Genomic DNA, 19,574 nt, shown 5'->3' on the forward strand with positions numbered 1-19,574 from the left:
TGTGCTTGCCACATATATTACTCACTAAACTTTCCCAAGATGAAATCCCTTCCTTGGTACTCAGGCATTGCCTCCTAGACCAACTGTTCATTCATTCATGATTTCAGTGCTTATTTATCGTGCCAGGCACTGTGCTAAGAACTGTGTTACACACAAAAATAAATATGACACAGTCTGTTCCCAGGGACTTGATCTGGTGGGGAAAACAGACATATCGACCAACAGGTACCATACATTGTGGTAGTTACGCTTCGAGCAGGGTGAAAAAGGACTAAGGGAGCAAGGCGGGTGGGTACCCGCTAGCCCTGCCTGGAGAATTCAGGCAGGGTCACAAAGGAGATGACTTTTGAGCTATAACATAAGGGATAAGTAGGAGTTTGCTAATCTGCCTAAAGAGAAACAGCCCCAAAGCGTGACAGGGAATGTTTGGGACTGGAGTGTAGAAGATGCGCTCACCTCGGGGGCTTCTTGTCCAGAGGAGTTGGAGAACTGCCTGGGTCCCAGCAGCGAGGGGAAGTAGGAAAGCTGGACTCGCTGGCCCCGGTCCATGTTCCTTGGCCTCCTCTCCTCTCATGTACACATATTGTCCAATGTCAATGCCCTGGTCCTCACTTGGATGCTGCCATTTGACCAGCCCCTTCCCCTCCCATGTGCCCTCTTGGGGGTCTGCCTCTGAGCTCTGAAGATTGTCCCCACTGCTACTCCCCCCACCGACCCATACTGGTGTTTTGGCCTGACCGGGACATCTGCCGAGGGCCTCACACCTCGGATCCTGGCTCCACTGCTGCTGAAATCAACTCTGTGTCCTTCACAATAGATCCTGAGCTCTGAGTGCTCCTTCCTTGAGAATTGCAGAGAAGGAGCTGAATAAATCAAAGTTGCCAGCCCTTTTAGTGAAGAGAAGCTACTTTTAATTCCTCAAATCCTTAGAAGGACCGGAGTAGGTTTTTACCAAAGGTTCACGGGTCCCTATCTCCTACCATATGCAGTCATGAAGGGAGAAGATTCAATTCCATACTAGCTTAGAGGCAGGTGCTCAAGAAATATTCAGTTGGCTGAGTGATTTGTCAGTGGAATCTGTCCAAAGATCCCAGCCATTTCCCAAATGCTCTAATTCCCCTTAGACTTTTAGAGGACTAGGCCAGCCCACTGACAGATACTGAAGAATTGGATCTATTTTAGATTTGGACCACACCTCTTTTTGGAAGAGCTTGAGGCATCTTACAGATTAAACATCATATTTTTAAGATTTTAAAGGATGAAACATAACTTGACTGTCAGAAAGATGAAAAAGTAAAAGTTACTCCCAGGCATTACCATGCTCAATCTCTAAGCTATAAATTTGGCTGAAAGATTCCTGGCAGAAAGGCCAAAAAAGAAAACCACTGGGTTACCCAGTAGCCATTTTCTGATACCAGAAAGCATACAGAATGTCCTGTAGAGGAAACATTTTTCCTCAAGCTGGAGCCACATAGAAGATGCTTGTGTTGGACCTGGTAGGAGGAAAGTTGAGTGACAGGATAAACAGAACACAATTCTGCACAGCTGTAGTTTCTCAGCATCACTAAGTGCCAGACACTCTGTTGTGCTCCCAGTCTTGAGTGAGAGATGGGCTTGTCCATAAGTCACTTTAAGAGGAAGGAGACTTGGCCCTGAGAGATGTCCTACCTTCTCTAGGACCCAAAAGGCCTGGGTCTTTGAGGGTGGGCACGATGTGGGAGGGCAGGATGATGAGATTGCAAGAGGCAGAAAAAAATCAAAGACCATGTTTTCCACCTTGATTTTACAAAGAAAGAAGAAGAAACATCCAAAGAGATAACGAACATGTTTTGAGTGACCACCATATTGCACTCATTCATTCATTTAATCTGAACACCAACCCTTTGGAGGAGGAATTATTTACATTTTACAAATGAAAAAACTAAAACTCAAGTCAAGATTTGATCTCAGGGCTGTGTGTCTCCTTCCCACTATGCCACCTTGGTCACTCAACCTGACAGCTCTTGAGCGAAGATCCCATAAAGAACTTTCCATAGAGAATGCCCATAACATGTCATTCTGGCTGCGAGGGACTGAGAGAATGTGGTCCAGGGACTTAATGTTTTGATGACCAAAGTTAATCTGGGAATAGAAATTGGAGCACTGTATTAGTCAGCCAAAGGGGTGCTGATGCAAAATACCAGAAATTGGTTGGTTTTTATAAAGGCTATTTATCTGGGGTAGGAGCTTACAGATACCAGGCCATAAAGCCCAAGTTACTTCCCTCACCAAAGTCTATTTTCATGTGTTGGAGCAATATGGCTGCCAAAGGCTGCGAGGGTTCGGGCTTCCTGGGTTCCTCCCTTCCAAGGTCTTGCTTCTCTCTGGGTTCAAGGTTCCTTTCTTCCCAGGGCTTGCTTCTTCCTGGGGCTGGCTTCTCTTTCCTCTGTGTGCTTACTTCCTACAGCTCCAGCTTCAGCATCAAACTCCAACGTCAAAACTCCAACATCAACAAAAACCCTTAACTCTGTCCTTTGCCATGCCTTTTATCTGTGAGTTCCCACCCACCCTTGGGTGGGGACTAAACACCCTACAGGCACAAGAGGTTTACATAATTACTTAATCAAGTAAACCTGTGAATCCAATGTAATCTAATATGCCCAGAGGAAAAGATCCGTTTACAAACATAATCCAATATTTCTTTCTGGAATTCATCAAGAATATCAAACTGCTACAAGCACGTAGATGAATGCATGGGTAACATGTTCATTACCCCAGAATTTGAGCTTTTTGGCTGATACTAGGTCACTGTCAGATCACAAAGTGATTCTCTGTAATTTGTTCACTTTGTGAACAGACAGGTAAATCTCATCTCTCTCCATTTCCCTCTTTTCCATCTCTCTACTCTTTGCCATCCCCGCCCCCATCAATGTTCTAACCATTTTGAAGTACTGCCCAAAGTGTGCCATGCTTTCCCACACCAGGCAATGGCATACACTGGTGTCCTTTAAGACTCAGCTCAAATCTCATTCCACCCGGAAGCCTTCCCTAAGTTCCCTTTCTCCTTCCTCCACCCTGGTGTGGGTAAGACCGCCTTTTTAAATTTTCCCCTAGAACCTTGTACTCACCTCCTTTTTTAGCACTACATTTTTATTGTGGGTTTACTTGTTGGTTTTTAGTTCCTTATACCTCTTTGTGTCCCCACAACCTTGCACAGTGCCTTGCATATAGTAAATGCTCAACAAATGTTTGTCACGTGGACAAAATGAATAATGACTGTGTGTCAGGCACTGTTCTGGGCACTGAGGGTATACAGTTAAGTAAGATATGGACCATTCCCCTTGAGTTGCTCAGAGTCTGGATATGTCAAGTAATGATTAGAGCCCAATATTATAAGATCTAAAAGTAGGGAATTTGAAGCCATAGAGGAGGGGGAAAATAAGTCAGGTTGGGAAGACAGGGAAGTCTTCCAGGGGCTAGTAATTTATGGAAATATGAAAGGAAGTATGAAATATGAAAGGTTTTTGCCAAACTAAGAAGTGTACCAGGGAGAGAGAAAAACATGAGCAACGGCATGAAAGACAATCAATGTTTGGGGAACTGGAAGAAGTAACGCTATTCTGTGCCATAATTTGGAATGAAAACACAGTTTTAGGTACCAAATGTGGGAAAAGTTAGGTTATCAGTCGCTCATGGATATTTTCAGACTTTGTTATTCTGACAATTTGGTTTTTAATTGGTCAGATGAATTTTTATCACTACACAGTAAAGATGTTATATCACCTTTGGTGAAACAAATGAGAACTTATTTATAGTTTCAGTCTGACTCCTTCCTAAAATGGTTTGATTTGACTTATAATAAATGACAAATGACATAGCCACAATAAGACTGTTAATATAGAAACTGGAAAGGACAGCTGTTGCCAGGAAGGGAACACTAGCGTTTCCCTAGGTTCTTTCTCCTTCATCAGCTCACTTGGTCTTTGAGCTCTGAGGGGGACAAGGGGCTCCCGTCCTGCTTGGAGTCTCATGGGGGTTCAGTAACTACAGGCATGTTTTCCACATTTTCCACCTGATGCTGCAGATACTTCCTGGTGCCCTAGTTTCTTAAGGTGTCCATCTCCTCCTGCTTTGTGGTGGGAATAATCATCTTTACTTTGCTCTCCTTCAGAATCCTTGCTTGTCTGAGCTTCTTCACCCAAGTGTCTTTTGAATTCTCTTGCTCTTTTAAAGCTTTTCTCCCTGTTGTTTTTTTTTTAATTAACTCCATGCATAAAACTTGGAAAACAGACAAGCACACAGAAAAGAGAGGTTCCCATGACACTATAACTAAAGGATATTCATGGTTAATTCTTTTAAATTTTTTAAAAATGTTGACATCATTCCAGACTATTTTCAAGACTAGCACAAAAATTGCTGAATACCTTTCACCCAGATTCCCCAGCTGTTCACATTTTTACTACATTTGCTTTCTCTCTCACTCCCTCTCTGTCTCTCTATACATTTTTTTCTGAACTCATTTAAGAATAATTTGCAGAAGTCATGCATCTTTGTGTAATTCTAAGTACCATGATGCACACTTCCTAAAATCACACTATCAATTTTATGTGTGTCCTTTAAGACTTTTTCCTGTGCATATAATATTGATTGGTATTTAAAATAACATTTAAAAAAAATTTTTTCTATTTATTTATAATAGCTCTCTTTTTTTTGGCTTAGCCATGAAGAATATATCTAATCTCATGTGAAAAAATATCCTATAAAAAGTAAAGAGTAAAAAAGTAATAAACAAATACCAAAAAAATATGTTTTTCTTAAACAAAAGAAAAGAAAGAAAACCAAATAAATAAATAAATAAATGAGACATCATCATCATCATCATCATCATCTGTCACTGGCTTTCCACGCAATGGGTTTCTGGTTGGCGCAGCATTTTCAACAGAGCACTCTATTTCATAGAAAGAACTGTTCTTGCGCTCTTGTGTGTCTACTCAGATATCAGTGGAATCCGCTGAATAAATGGGTAAAGAGGCAGTTTAGCAGAACACCTGGAATGCAAATTTAATCTTAATTCCATAGCAAGTAGAGATCCCAAAAAGGGTTTATAGTGGAGGAGTAAGCCAACGAGAGCTGTGATTTCTGGAGGTGAACTTGACAGTGCGTGCAGACTGGCGCAAAGAAGAACAAAATCAGAGCATGAGCCCCTAAGTCACTGGGGTAAATGATCCCTAGTTTCAAGAGCAAGTCTCCGTCCAGGTAGAACAGAGCCTTCTCCAGCATAACGCGTCCTTTTCTTTCACGTGTCTTTCAGAACTGGTTAAAGTCATATGGCTACCTGCTTCCCTATGATTCCCGGGCATCTGCGTTGCACTCAGGGAAGGCCTTACAGTCAGCAGTCTCCACTATGCAGCAGTTTTACGGGATCCCAGTCACCGGTGTGTTGGATCAGACAACAATCGAGTAAGATTTGCAAGGGACGCTGTGTCTTTCAACTCTCTGGACTTACATTTGGATTCACATTTGCCTGTGTGCACACCCCGTTCAGCCTGCCTTCCTACCTTCTGCTTCTGCAGTACCTTCGTGGGTACCCCCAGGGGTCCTTTCCTACATGAGCCGGGGAAGTATTGGGATGGGAATCCCAGCTCTGCCATAAACTTGCTGTGTGACCTTGGACAAGTCTCTAAACCCCTCTGGGCCTCAGTTTCCTCATCAGTAAAGTGAGAGTTTGGGTTATAGAGAATCTCCTAAGTCATCTCTGGCTCTAACAATTTATGGTTAAACTGTGAGTCCCCCTCCGGAATCCCTTGAGACGTACACGCCTCACTTGATGCAGAGAATGCTGGAAGGATAGAGAGTTGGCAACTTCTCATTGCACTTTCTCCAAGTATCAGTCATTAACTGAGCGCCTGGGCTGTGCTTGATCCTATACCCCCCTACCCTCCAGCAGCTCACTGTTTTGTAATAGCTACGGTCATCTGACCCCACCAGTCTGCAAGTCAGAAGAAAACACTGAGTTTCAGGGAGATATTTGGGAGATAACAACAAGCACGTGAAACCACGAGAAGGATGAGCTCACTCAGGGGGTGTGTGAAGAGGAGAGAGATAAGGGCTTGGGACCCAACGCCCTCGCCTTCGAGAAAGCTGAGAAGGAGCAGCCAGGGAGGGAGAGGAGGCCAGAGGCTGTGCCTCACGGCAGCCAAGGGCCCACAGGGTCAGCTGCTGTGGAGTGGTCAAAAAGGACAACAGCTGAAAAGTGTCAGCTGACTTTAGTAACAAGGAGATATTTGTTACCCTCCCCGGGATGGTGGCCACACTGTCAGATTGCAGTAGGGAGAAGCAGAGGTGAGGAGTCGAGGTGGCAAACTTCCAAGAAGCTTGACAATGAAGGCAAATTGAAAAAAGGGGGTAGCTAGAGGGGGATGGGGGGTTTTCTTTTTTTAAGATGGGAGAGAGTCAAGCATGTTTAAATGTGTTTAAGAAATAGCCATGATGGGGAGCAGATGGAGCTCAAGTGGTTGAGCATGGACCTGGGTTCAATCGCCAGTAACTCCTAAAAACAAAGCTGGAGAGCAGATGTAGCTCAGGTTGAGCACCTGCTTCCCATGTGCAAGGCCCCAGGTCCAATTCCTGGTACTGCCTAAAAAAGAAAAGAAAAGAAAAAGCCATGAAAAAGAAGGGTATGAAGACATGGAAAAGAGCTAGAATGAGTTTCTAAGGAGGTGGTAAGGGATGGGTTCCCGAGCTAAGGTGGAAGGAGACTGCAGGAAAATTTGTGGGTGAAGGACCAGGAAAGTGAGATGGTGGCACTGGCCCTGATCGTGGATCGGTGACACCTGGACTGAGCCATTTCTGGGCCTCAGCTTGTTTACCTGCCAGACAGAGTGTCAAATTATGTGGCTCTCAACTTCTAGGATTCTGTTATGCTAAGCTTCTAGGATTTCAAAATGTGGTGAGTGTGGGTCTCATGATCCTGATGTTCTGTTCAAACGTTTTCGTCAGTTTCTCTGCCTCCGAGAATCTGAGATTCTGAGATAACGCACTCGGCTGATCCCTGCTGCCGCGGGCTCGTGAGCAAGTGAGGAGAGCCCGCCCGCATCTCAAAGCGGAGCCTATTTTGAGGGCTCTGTGTGGCGTGGCGGTGCGTCCTGGGGCCGGGCACTGAGTCCCTGCCGAGGCACCACCTGGCCTTGGGGTTCTGTTCCAGAAAGCCCCAGGCCTGCTGGACCGGGTCCAGAGAGTGGCAGGTGGACGGTAAAAGGAGGAGGCAGAGGGAACGATCTGAGGGAAGAGGCTGGCGTTTCCTACTTGCAGTTGTGCCCTTACCTCTTTGTAGCAAGGCCAGGGAGCAACATTCTGGAGGCATGCAAAGGAAGAAGGTGCTCACACCTAATCCAAGACCTGAGCGGGGTGGGCGTCGGGTGTGGAATTAGAGACCTTAGTGTCAGCTCAGCCCTGTGACCTTGGCGACTGCTGCCTTCCCTGGGCCTGCGTCTCCTATAGAGGCCCTGCCTGGCCTTCCTCAGCCTTGGTGTAGCAGAGGTGGCACTCGGCTCTCTCCCTAGGGACCGGTAGAACAAGGAGGCTGTAGCAGCAGTCTAAAGTACCAAATTTGAGTATCTGCTTTGGGAAACGTCACACATTATTCATGCACTCATTCATTCATTCAACAAACATGGCTCCTCTTGCCCAACCTTGCGCTCAGCATCACAAGTTAAAACAAGCCCCCGCCTCTGTTAAACGGCATTCATAGTTCACTTATCCATTCAGCTAAGCTCCAGACCTGCCTCGCCCTTTTCCAAGTTTTGCAAAGTACTCAAGTTATTTGTATATGTTTTTCCCTGTCTGTAAAATGGGGATAATAATTTCTGATTACCTCACAGGGTTGTTTTTGAAAGCTAAAATGTATTTTAAAATAGAATGTAAACTCTGTGAAAATTATAAATCTTTATACTAATGAATGTCCTTGCTTTTAGTAGGTCTTTTGTGAATGATGAGTAGAGGACACTATCTAGGCAATGTGGAGCATAAAAAAAGTAAAAATAAGTCAGACCTGGTCCCTTCCCTTAAGGGGCTTTTCATTTTGGGTTAAAATGATCTCTGATTTTTTTTCTCTATATTGCCAATGTCAAGTGCTTTGAACAGGACTGCAAATGGGGTCAGGCTGTTTTCCCTTCCAGCCACCCCAAGCTGTGGTTTAGTGAGTGATCCTTAGGCCAGCACAGACAAAGAAAATGCAGGGCCTCACTCAACCATGATCTTTCCAACCTCCCACCCTGCTCCTCTCTTTAACCCTCCGTGATGTCCCAGGCCTACCATTCCCTAACGTAACTTTACCTGCTAACTAGTGGATGTCAAGATTTACTTAGTTCTACGCACTTGGCTATCTTCTAGGGACCCAAAGATGAAGATGATGTAGCTCTTGTCCTCAAATAATTTGCCATTTATTAGAGGCAACAGACTCATAGACTTAACATCACAATAAACCATAAAGCGTGCTGTGGAGAGTTATGTTCCAAGCACTACCGTAATGAAAGAGAATTTGCTATCTCCCAAGCTCCTCTCCCATTCTACTGTTGGAGAGTTCCAACTGATTCATTCATTTATTCATTCATTCATTCAACACATAACAGTCGAGTACGTTCTGTGTCAGAAATTGTGTAAACACTGCAATCCAGGCAAGCTTCCTTTCCTCATGGAACTGAAAATCTAACAGGAGAAACAAAGAATAAATAAGAAATCAAAGATATAATATCAGGTACGGATAAATACCATGAAGAAAAATTAAGCAGAGTGAGAAGATAGCAGCAGGATGGGCAGGGGGAGGCTATTTTAGACAAGGCAGATGGAGATGTCCTTTCTGGAGGGGTGACATTTGAGCAGAGACCTTAATGAAGGATGGGAACAAACCATGTGGAGAGGGAGAGCATGGTAAGCAAAGCTGAGCATGGTCAAGGAACAGCAAGGAAAAGTCGCTGGCGCTGGGGGACACTGTGGGAGAGGTGGTCCAGGGTGAGGAGTTGGATTTCATTCTAGGAGTTTGGGGAAGTCACTGGGGAGGTTTAAGCCAGGGAGTGATGTGATGTAATTACATACCCAGAGCATTTTCAAATATATTCTTTTTGGGGGCGTACTACAATCTTATCATGTCAGAAGGTCAGGAACTGTAATTCTCCTGTTGCAGATGAGGAAAATGAGGCTCACCTTGGCTCAGCGGCTTGCCTTGGGGTCCTGGGGTAGGTGGTAGAGCTGGAACTCTGTCTAGCTCTAGACCAGCTGGAACTGGTCTTCTGAATCCCAGTCTCTTACACCACAATGCTTCTTCATATTTGATTGTGGATGAATGAATGATTGAATGAATGAGTCAGTCAATTACACTCCTGTTGGGAAATCCATCAGAGCCAGCGTCCCAAAGCCCAGGGCGAGGGTGCATGTCTCCCAGCAGGCTGGGAGTGGGGACAGGGCAGTGCCTCACTATAGCGTTCAGTGACCACAGTATGGGATGTGTGTCCTCTCTCTGCCCAGGTGGATGAAGAAACCCCGATGTGGCGTTCCTGATCACCCCCACTTGAGCCGCAGGCGGAGAAACAAGCGCTATGCCCTGACTGGCCAGAAGTGGAGGCAAAAACATATCACCTACAGGTGCTTTGGCTCCCTCTCTCCCTCCCTGGCTTTGGTGCCACCCTCACTCTTTTTCCTGGCCTGAGTCCAGAGGCTTACACTGTAGGTGGGTCTAGGGGTCAGGGTGAGGGCCAGGCACATGGGTGTCAGGACAGGTGCTCAGAGTCTAGAACTTTGGCCTCCTTGGGGCTCCCAGAGGCTACCAGGACTCCAACCTCAGGTTTATTTGGTCCCTTGGGGGCTCACTAGTTGTGTTCTGTTTAGATGCTTATAGTTTTTGGTTATAGAAAGTGGGGGCTCAGTAGCTTCCAGCTGTGAAACAAAACGTGGCTGAACTCATTCTCTCCCAGTCACTGCTTGACAAACCTCATTTCCTATGATCTGAATCCCCCCCGCTGCACCTAAAATCAGCCTGATGGACTTCACCTGAAAATCCAACCCTCCAGTTCCAGTTGTTTCTCAAGGACTCAGCAAGAACTGGGAACTGAATCACACTGTGTCAGCCCTTGCCTGAGGAAACCAGGATGAGTCTCCACATCAGACCAGGGATGATGGAGCCATCCCAGAATTCAGGCCAGGGCTGGGGCAGGGGCCAGGCATAGGGCCAGCTGAGGAGGGCTGTGGTGGGCACCTCTTGAGGCTCTAATCCTACCTCAAGGGATCCCCTGGATTCAGGGGCAGGATCTAAGACTTGTGAGCAAGCTGTAGAGACCAGAACAGGGTCTTTTCAGAAACCTGACAAGAGAAGGAAGCTTAAGAAGAATCTGTGTAAGAAGCTGGACAGACTCTTAGGGTTTCCTGAAGAACTAGAGAGGAGGCTAGCCTAACTGCAACTTTAACTTCTAGCATCTAGCCTCGGTGGGCCTCAGTTTCCTTTCATATAGAATGGGTGGGATAGCCCTTGCCCCATTTGGTCATGGGCAGAGCACCAAGAAATAGGGATGCCCCTTTGTTGAGAACCATGCAATAAATCTCTAATCTATAACTGATTAATTTAGATCACCTTGTACCAGCTGCTAAGTAGACAATCAGCTGTAGATGCCAAAGATTTTTAAAGGAATTTTTTACTTAAACTCGTCTCCACTAGTTTGAGTATTTTTATAACTTTTTAGAGATTTATGTATGTAATAAATTAGAAGAACTTGTCATTTAGAAAATGCTATCCACCAACTTAATTTTTCTGTGAATTGGAGTATAGTTCTCTATTCAACAAATCTTGTCAGTGATCAAATACAAAACACTGGTAAAAACAAAACTACTCTGGTTGAGGCAGGGGTACGGACCAGAGCCTTGCCTACTTGGCCAATTCTTCAAGCCCTGGGCATCTCAGAAGAATTCTCGGGTTCAAATTTGGAAACTTGGGGGTCCCTATGGTCTCTGATGACCCTTTTAGCTCTGCTAGTCTCCGCCGCATCTGCCCGTCCCTAACCACCCTTCCCTCTCTCACCAGCATTCACAACTACACCCCAAAGGTGGGTGAGCTGGACACCAGGAAAGCTATTCGCCAGGCTTTCGATGTATGGCAGAAGGTGACCCCACTGACCTTTGAAGAGGTGCCATATCATGAGATCAAAAGTGACCGGAAGGAGGCAGACATCATGATCTTCTTTGCTTCCGGCTTCCATGGCGACAGCTCCCCATTTGATGGGGAAGGGGGATTCCTGGCCCATGCCTACTTCCCTGGCCCAGGGATTGGGGGAGATACTCACTTTGACTCAGACGAGCCGTGGACATTAGGAAATGCCAATCATGATGGTAAGGCCATGAGGGGGGACAGGGGACCAGTCCTGGGGTTGCTCTATCCTCAGGGCAAGATGCTCCTGGAAGAGTTTGGAAGATACCATGGATGAGGTTCCTGCTTTCTAGAGTTTCTAGGCCAGGAACTAAGAATGTAAGACAGTGGGAACTATGATCTATGATATTATTCAATACTTGATGCACGAAGGCCAGGGCCACAGAGATGGGTCAGATCAGATCACTTAGTCCAAGGTCGAATTGGGCTGAGTCAGGAAGGAGGGGTGAGGCCATGAATAAGAAGATAAAGTAATGGATCAGAGGTGGAGAAAAAAGAAAAAAGTCATTGTCTTAGTTTCCTGGGGCTTCCATAACAAAGTACCACCAACTTGGTCACTTAAAACAATAGGAATTCATCATCTCAGAGTTCTGGAGATTAGAAATATGAAACCAAGCCCTGAGGCCTCTGAAATCAAGAGGGGATCATCCTTCTTTGCCTCTTCCTAGCTTCTGGAGGTTTGCTGGTGATCTTTGGCATTCCTTGGCTTTGCAGCTGCAGCACTTCTACCTCTGCCTTCAATGTCACATGGCCTTCTTCCTTCGTGCCTGTGTCTTCTCTTCTTCCAAGGACACTAGTCGTATTGATTAGGGGTCCACCCTACTCTAGCATGACCTCATGTTAATTTAACTCATTCCATCTACAATGACCCTATTTCCCAAAAAGGTCACGTTCTGAGGATTCTAAGAATTCAGTATATCTTTTGAGGGCACACAATTCAACCTATAACAAAGTGGAGTCTGAAAGTGACAGGCTCCAGCCTCACCAACAACAGCCCCCAAGGCCAGCTTATGGAATGACGTGATTGACTCTGCCTCATCTGAGCCTCATAGATCAATAGCAGGCCCCAGAATTTCTAGCATCCTTCAATACTTGCCCTTTACCACTATGCCTCAATTAATATTTATGGAGCAAGAGTCAACAGTGTGCAGTGATAGTAACAATACCCTTTGCAAAAAGAGTTTCCTCATCAATATTTATTCACAAGGCTCTTAAGGCAAGTGCACATTATGATGCCTGTTTTCAAGATGAAGAGTTTGGGCTCAGAGAGTTTGAGACTTATCTCAAAGGACACAGCTAGTGGGTGGCGAAGTTGGGGCTCAAACCCTACTCCAACTACCTGGCTATGTGACTAGGGATGTACCCTTCACCCTCTGTTTCCTCATCAGGAAAATGGAGCGCTGGATTAATGAGCTCCACGATCCCTTCCAACTCTCATGGAACATGCTGCGCAGCCCAGGGGGATCCATACATTAACACTATGGTCGCTGCCCTCTGGAAGCCCAGAGTCAAGTAGGGGAGACAAATGTGTCCATAAGGTAGACTGTGCAGAAAGCTCTAGCAGAGGTACCAGGAAAATGAGGTGGGAATCTGGAAGAGGGAGGAACAGAGAATTCTGGCTTTTAGATCATAATAGATAATAGTGAGTTTTTCAATATTCCAAGACTTGTGCCAAGTGCTTTCCACAAATTATCCCCATTTTATAGATAAGTCAACCAAGATATGGATAAACATTACATAACCCACCAAAGGCCCCATAGCTAGTGAATGGTTAGAGAAGGCTTTAAAACTTTGGCCTTATGACCCCAATGTCCATACTCTCAGCCACCATGCTAAACTTCATGGTTTTTAAATCATAAGATACATCAGAATTACCTAGAAGCCTTTTCTTAAGAATGCAGATTCCAGGCTGCAGGCCCCTAACCTCTTGCCATTCTGATTTTCCAGGTATAGAGCCTAGGAATCTGTACTTAATCTAATGACTTTCCCAGGTATTTGTGATTGTGTTTCATCACCTTGAGAAACAGTTTTACTCTGAGTTTCCCTAACTTGCCTGATCCTAAGAATTAACTGAGATTCTTGTTATAAAAATGGATTCCCAGTCCCTTCTCCAGGAGAGTCTGATTCTTACACTTTGGAAAGTTTGGGAAACACTGGGCATTCTTTTCCCCAGTTCTTACTTGTGCTTCAGACAGAGGGCAGATTCTTGAACGCCCATTTCCTCAGAAGCCATGTTTGGTGTCTGCAGAGAGGGACTGCCTCCTTAAGAACACTTCCTATCGGTGTATGGATTTAGGCAACTCTTGGCTTATCAAGGATTGGTTCAGGAGCTGGTTTGGCCAAGGCTCAGCCTAGGCAGTTATGAAATGGTCAAAATTTCTCTTTGCCCCCTCCACTCTTCATTTTGTTCCCTTTCCTATCACCCTCCATTTCCTCAGCCCTGGCACCTCTCCCCTTCTGTCCTGGATGTGTTTCCTGACTTTCTGAATACCTATTCTTTATCTCACTCTTATTCTTGGATGGGCGTCAAGGAATGACTGCCTGGGTTAATTGATAAGGTATGAGGAGAAGAGAACTAACATTTTGGAGTCCCTATGAGGTGCCAGGCACTGTTAGCTGATAAGATTTTAGCTATACCCCTAATAGAGATAAGTGAATGTTGACAGGGTTGTTGTCCAGGGGAGACATTGGACAGATGCTTCTACTCCCTCTGCCCTCTCTTCTTCCCAGCTCTGTGAGTTTGCACCTCCCATACCAGCTGGGCTGCTGCTACAGAATTAATTGGGCCCAACCTTAAAATCCCAAGAACTTCAGGCAGTGTGTGGGAAGGAGCTGGTACCTGTGGATGGACACCATCCCAGCACCCCTCCCATCTGCCTCACCCCATCTTTGATGAAAGCCTGCCAACTCTCTTAGAAATCCCAAGATGGCTAATGTCTTCTTGGACAGGAGTCAAGACTCTTCTCTGCTTTGGAAAACAGAGTATGAACTATCCAGATGCAACTCATAGCCACAGCAATAGACCCCTGGCAGAAAATTGGACGTCAGTGGATTGCCCTAGGGAGGAGTTTCTGATTCCTGGCTGCTAAAACAAATACCATGAAGTGGGTTGGCTTAAAAACAGAAATTTATCAGCTCATGGAGTTGAGGGTAGGAGAAGTCCAAAATCAAGGTGTCAACATCAAGGCAATGCTTTCTCCCAGAAGACTGTGGCATTCTGGGGCTGGGTGCTGGGGATCCTTGGTCCTTGGCTTTTGTGTCACATGGCAATGCACATGGCGGCCTCTCCGGGCTATTCTGGGTTCTCTTAGTCCCACCCAGGATTAAGTCCAATCCTGATTTGGTTGGGCCACACTTTAACTGAAGGAGCCTCATCAAAAGGTCCTGTTCACAATGGGTTCACACCCACAGGAATGGATTAAGAACCTGTTTTTCTGGCATACACAGCTCTAAGCCACCATTGGTGGGTTTTGGATAGGAGAGGAAGGAACCAGGATTTATTGGGCACCTGTTCATTATCCTGTTTAATTCCCACATAAATTCAACAAGAGAGTGAGCAAAGTCACCTGGGAACTTCTTGTTTGTTGGCTTTCTGCTTTTTGAAAACTTTTATTACGGAAAATTTGAAACTCACAAAAGTAGGGAGAAGGATAATATGAAGCCCAGGGTACCCATCACCCTGCTCCACGGACAAACAAAGCATTGGCTCACCTACCTAGTCCTAGTTCACCTACCACCCCTCCAGCCCCCACCCCACTTTCATTTTTTGGCTGGTGTATGGTGTGTGTGTGTGTGTGTATATATATATAAACACACACACATATTTATATATTTTTTTAATCCCAGGTATAATGCCATTTTGTCTGTAAATACTTTAGCATAGGCTTCTAACTGGTACAGACTTATTTTTATCATAACCACAAAATCATTATCAAACCCAGCAAAGTTAACAATAATTTCTTAATAAAATCTAATGTCCTGTTTTTGTTCATTTTCCAAAATTATCTCATAAAAGTCTCTTTGAGATGTTTGCTTGAATCAGAATCCAAACAAGAGCAACACATTGCCTGTGGCTGCTATGCCTCATAAGGCCCTTTTAATTCAAATCCATTTCCCCCTTCCCTTTTTTCCCCCATGACATTTACTTGTTGAAGAAAATGGGTCATTTGTCCTGAATATAGTCATTTGGTTCAACTAGATTCAGGTCCACTTTTAACATGTCCCTCTTCCCTACATTTCCTGAATATTGGTCATTAAATCTACAGGCGGACTAGTTCGAGTTCACTTTTTTGGCAAGAATACTTCCCAGGTGGCACTGGTTGCATCACATAGGGAGGTGCACAATACAGGTTGTCCCACTTTTAATGATATTAAGGCTGATCATTTGGTTCAAGTGTGTCAGCCTGACCCAACCATTATAAAATTCATCAGGGTAACTTAAAAAAAAAAATCACCTACCCCCCCTCCAAAATTCCAGAATCAGAATCTCCATCTGTGTGTGTCAAAGTCGCCCCTGGAGAACCTCAGGTTTTTAAAGGTGATTCTGGTTCTTCACCTGGCTGGAGTCTGTGGAGACTCTAGCTCCCCCAACTTTAAACCAGTTTCAGGGGCTACTTCCAGGCACCCTCTGTCCTTGCCTCTTTCAAGTGAGTCAACTTCTACAGATACTTACTAAGCTCCACTGGGGAGGGAGCCCAGCCCAGGCTGCTCCTGCGTGGGGAAGGTGACAAGATGGGAAGGGCCACCATGGCTAGCACTTCACAGGGGAGAGAGCCCTTCCACCAGCATCACCTGAGGGACTCTTCCCCCATCCTGGACGGTGGCCCAGGCAGGGGCTATGCTCTCCATTTTACACAGAGGCAAGCAAAGCTCCAAGGCCTTAAGGAATCTACTGTTGTTAAGTGGCAGAGCCCAATGTGAACCCAGGACTCTGTATGTTTAACAGGTGGCTCTGCTGCAGGTGTCTAAGAACCATACTGAATTTTTGGCACTGCTCCATCCAGGGTGCTGTCACAAACCCGATGCAGGCACAAATCTTGCCCTCAAGGAGCTCACGGTCTGGGGGAGATGAGGGTGTGCCCTGTGAATGAAATGGCAGGTGGAAAGGGCCAGCACCATAAAGACAGTTCAAACAGCCGGGAGAGGGGAGATCTCCCCCACTGCCAGTGGGGAAAATCAAGGAAGGCGTCCTGGGAGATGTGGCACTGAGCTGACTTTGAAGGAGTGGGGTATTCCAGGTGGAGGGGCAGCACCAACAAAGAATAGAGGCAGAAAGAACTGCTACCGCCTTTATGGGGGGTGGGGAGTCAGCGAGCTGGGAATCACCAAATCTGGAGGGTCCCACGAGGAGGAAGTGAAGCAGCGAGAAAAGGACTTGTGTTCCAGGCCCAGAAGAACGCTTCCCGCCAGGGACGCTAACGCTGAGGAAGCCCGGCCCAGGCTGCCTCCGAGTGGGGGAGGTGCCTGGGTGACAGCTTCTCACACTACCATTCTCATCTTCACGTTACAGAGGAAGAGAGGACAAAATGTCACACTGTGAGGACACGTCAGAGCTGGGGTTCAAAACCAGGCAGCCAGGCTCCAAGGGACCGCACTTCTGACCGCTGCATCCCCCTGTCTCTCACCTCCTGGGCAGGGAAGACCCGACCGGCCTCCTGCCATGATGCACTGGGGGCGTCTCCATACCCGGCACCTCCTCCTCACCTCCGCTTCCCCGCGAGCTCCCAGGAGTCCTGTTCCTCTGCCTTCTCCTTCCATATCCTCCCAGCAGCCCCCATTTAACTGCTTTCGGAAGTTCTGGAGCAGTAGGATGCCAGCTCTTCTCCTCCTTTTTGTCCTTAGAATAAAGCTGCAGGCCCCTTTCCTCCAAGGCGTTCCTCTCTTCTCTGCAGCGATAGGGCCCAGAGTTTAGCAGAGCAACAGGTCAACGAGGTTCAGAATCTGGCCAGGTGCCAAGGGCCCCGCTCCCTGGCTCCCAGCTGGGACCCCTGTGGCTGGCCCCAGAGCCACGGCCTGGTCAGGAGCCCAAGACCCTCAACAGCTCGCCCCAGGTCAAAGAACAGGCCAGGAGCAGAGCCAAGCCAGGACCCCAGGAAGCAAAGCTGCCTTCCTCTGGCTCAAGTAGCCGCCTTTGTTTGGGATGGAGCTCAGAGATGAGCTCAGCCTTTCCTGCTGCCAAAGGGACCGGGACCTGAGGAAGGAGCTGGGGGCGGCCCAGCATTCTCATGCCAGCCTGCCCTGCCCAGCAGAAGGCCAGCCCCAGGCTTCTGGCCAACCTTGCACTGATCTTGCACATCCCCTTTCCTCTCCACTGCTCAAATGCGGCTCCACTGAGGACACGGGTCATGTCAGCAGAGCAGCAGGCACACATTTCCCCAGCCTGGATCGGCCACGTGGGGTTCTACTCTCTCGGCAAGACCTTAGCCAGGAAGCCAGAGGCAAACCCACCCCCACCTGAGCCTCACAAGTCCCTCAGGCCTGGGCTGGGGTAGGGCCACTTTGTCAGTGATGCTGGGGGCCAGAGAGGCTGTAGGATTCCTACTGGACCGGGTAGGTGTCCAGTAGGTAGGCAGGTAGGTGGCCTCCCCTGCACTCGGTGGTGGCAGAAATGGGCGGAGACGTGCCTTCGGGCTGGGAGATAACAGGCAAGGCTCAGGGGCCACCCAAAGTCCAGGAGTCAAGACAAGCAGCGGTCTGTAACTGGGCAGCCAGACTGCTGACACAATAGCCTACCTAAGCCCCTGCCCTTTACAGTTCTGTCCTCAAGCTGGATATCTTGATGCCACCAAATTCTCCCAGGTCTAATTCCAAAGCTGAGGGGAGTTTGACTTTAAGAGGACCTGGCTGCTAGAACCCCACTGGCTCTTGTGCTTCCTTTCTGGCACATGGGCTTGTTCCAGAAGCCAAGCTGCTTTCTTGGGTATGATAGCAGCTACCACCCAGTGCTGTGTACTTTCCACGCACTGTCTTAGCCCATCCTCACCCAGTCTTGTGAGGTGGATGTGATTTCCCCGTTTTCCAAATGAGGAAATTGAGGCTCAGAGGGGTAAGCATACCAGCCAGGTTCAGAGAGCTGGCAAAACACAGAGCTGGAAATGAAGGCGAGCTGTCCCACCCAGGTTGTTGCCACCCTTGCTCTATCCTGGGGATCCTGCCCCCCACCTGCAGCACCTGGATCCTGTGATTTGCACCAGCATTTGAGTCCCTGCCCTGATCTTGGCAGAGACCTTGCCAGACTGAGGGCCTGTCTGCCTGAAAGCTGCCCCACAGCACGGGCCCTGCTTCTTCCTGGGCCTCCTAAAGCTGACCACCAGCCTGACTCCCCCGGAACTCCCCCTCCGGGTCCATGCTGCCTCCCCCTTGGCTCAGAGCTTTCCATTTCTCCTTGGACCCTTGTACCAGCTTCTGAGCTGATCCCTCTGTCTCAGGTCTCATTCCCCCTAATCCTTCCTCCAACTTCAGCCAGAGTGATTTCATCTTACTACCCGCCCCCATTCCTGCTTCAACCCCCCACCAGCCAGGAAGCAAATCCAAATTCTTTGTAGGGCATTACAGAGCCCCGGGAGCCAGCTTGTCTGACCTCATCTCTCTCTGGCCCTCCCCCTTGTGCTTTGTTCTAGAGCCAAGAGGAATGAAACTGCTTGTCCCTGGACATGGTTTATAGCATTCCCTCTGCCAGAAATGCCACCCCCTCTCTCTCTCTCCTACCCTTCGAATCCATTCTCCTGACTAACTTCTTATCTATCAAGACTCAACTTAAGCTTCACCATCATGAAGCTTTTTCCAAACACCTTCTTCCAAGTTCAAATGAAGCCTCCATTTTCAGTCTCCACTGGACTCTTGTAGATATCTAGTCAAGCACCTGGGACACCCTGTTGCACTTATTTTGCTTCCTTGTTCATAATCTCTACTATTTTCAGAGTTCTGGAAGGCAGGGATTGTGTCTCTATGTTCCCAGGATCAACACAGCACAAAGCACATGCTCAGCATTGGATGGATGGATGGATGGATGGGTGGATGGACAGACTGATACATAAGTGGGTACCTTGTGCACCTCCCACCCTCTCTTCACAGGAAATGACCTCTTCCTGGTGGCTGTGCATGAGCTGGGCCATGCACTGGGACTGGAGCACTCCAACGACCCCAGCGCCATCATGGCACCCTTCTACCAGTACATGGAGACGCACAACTTCAAGCTGCCCCAGGACGATCTCCAGGGCATTCAGAAGATCTACGGTGTGTTGCCGGGGAGAACGGGCCCTACTCCTTCTGCGGGACCATGTTTGTTGGGGGCAGGGCTGGGCATGATGGGCTTGTTCCCACACTGCTTTCTTGATTCCCTGGGCCTGGATTCTATTTTCTGTGTCTACTTTTTTTTCATCTCCTTTGGCCGGCAGTCAGGAGG

The 19,574-nt window shown here is 47.3% G+C and overlaps 1 protein-coding gene across 1 annotated transcript in view; it reads left to right on the forward strand.

The window, feature by feature from the left end:
• MMP24 (matrix metallopeptidase 24) overlaps positions 1-19,574 on the forward strand; it is a 46,169-nt gene that overhangs the window by 15,639 nt on the left and 10,956 nt on the right. The window contains exons 2-5 of the mRNA XM_058286973.1: positions 5,291-5,439; positions 9,502-9,618; positions 11,048-11,352; positions 19,244-19,405. Of these exons, the coding sequence (XP_058142956.1) occupies positions 5,291-5,439; positions 9,502-9,618; positions 11,048-11,352; positions 19,244-19,405 (733 nt within the window). The remainder of the gene's footprint in view (positions 1-5,290; positions 5,440-9,501; positions 9,619-11,047; positions 11,353-19,243; positions 19,406-19,574) is intronic.

Source organism: Dasypus novemcinctus, chromosome 24 (genome assembly GCF_030445035.2).
Source record: "Dasypus novemcinctus isolate mDasNov1 chromosome 24, mDasNov1.1.hap2, whole genome shotgun sequence".
In the NCBI taxonomy this organism is placed as follows: Eukaryota; Metazoa; Chordata; class Mammalia; order Cingulata; family Dasypodidae; genus Dasypus; species Dasypus novemcinctus.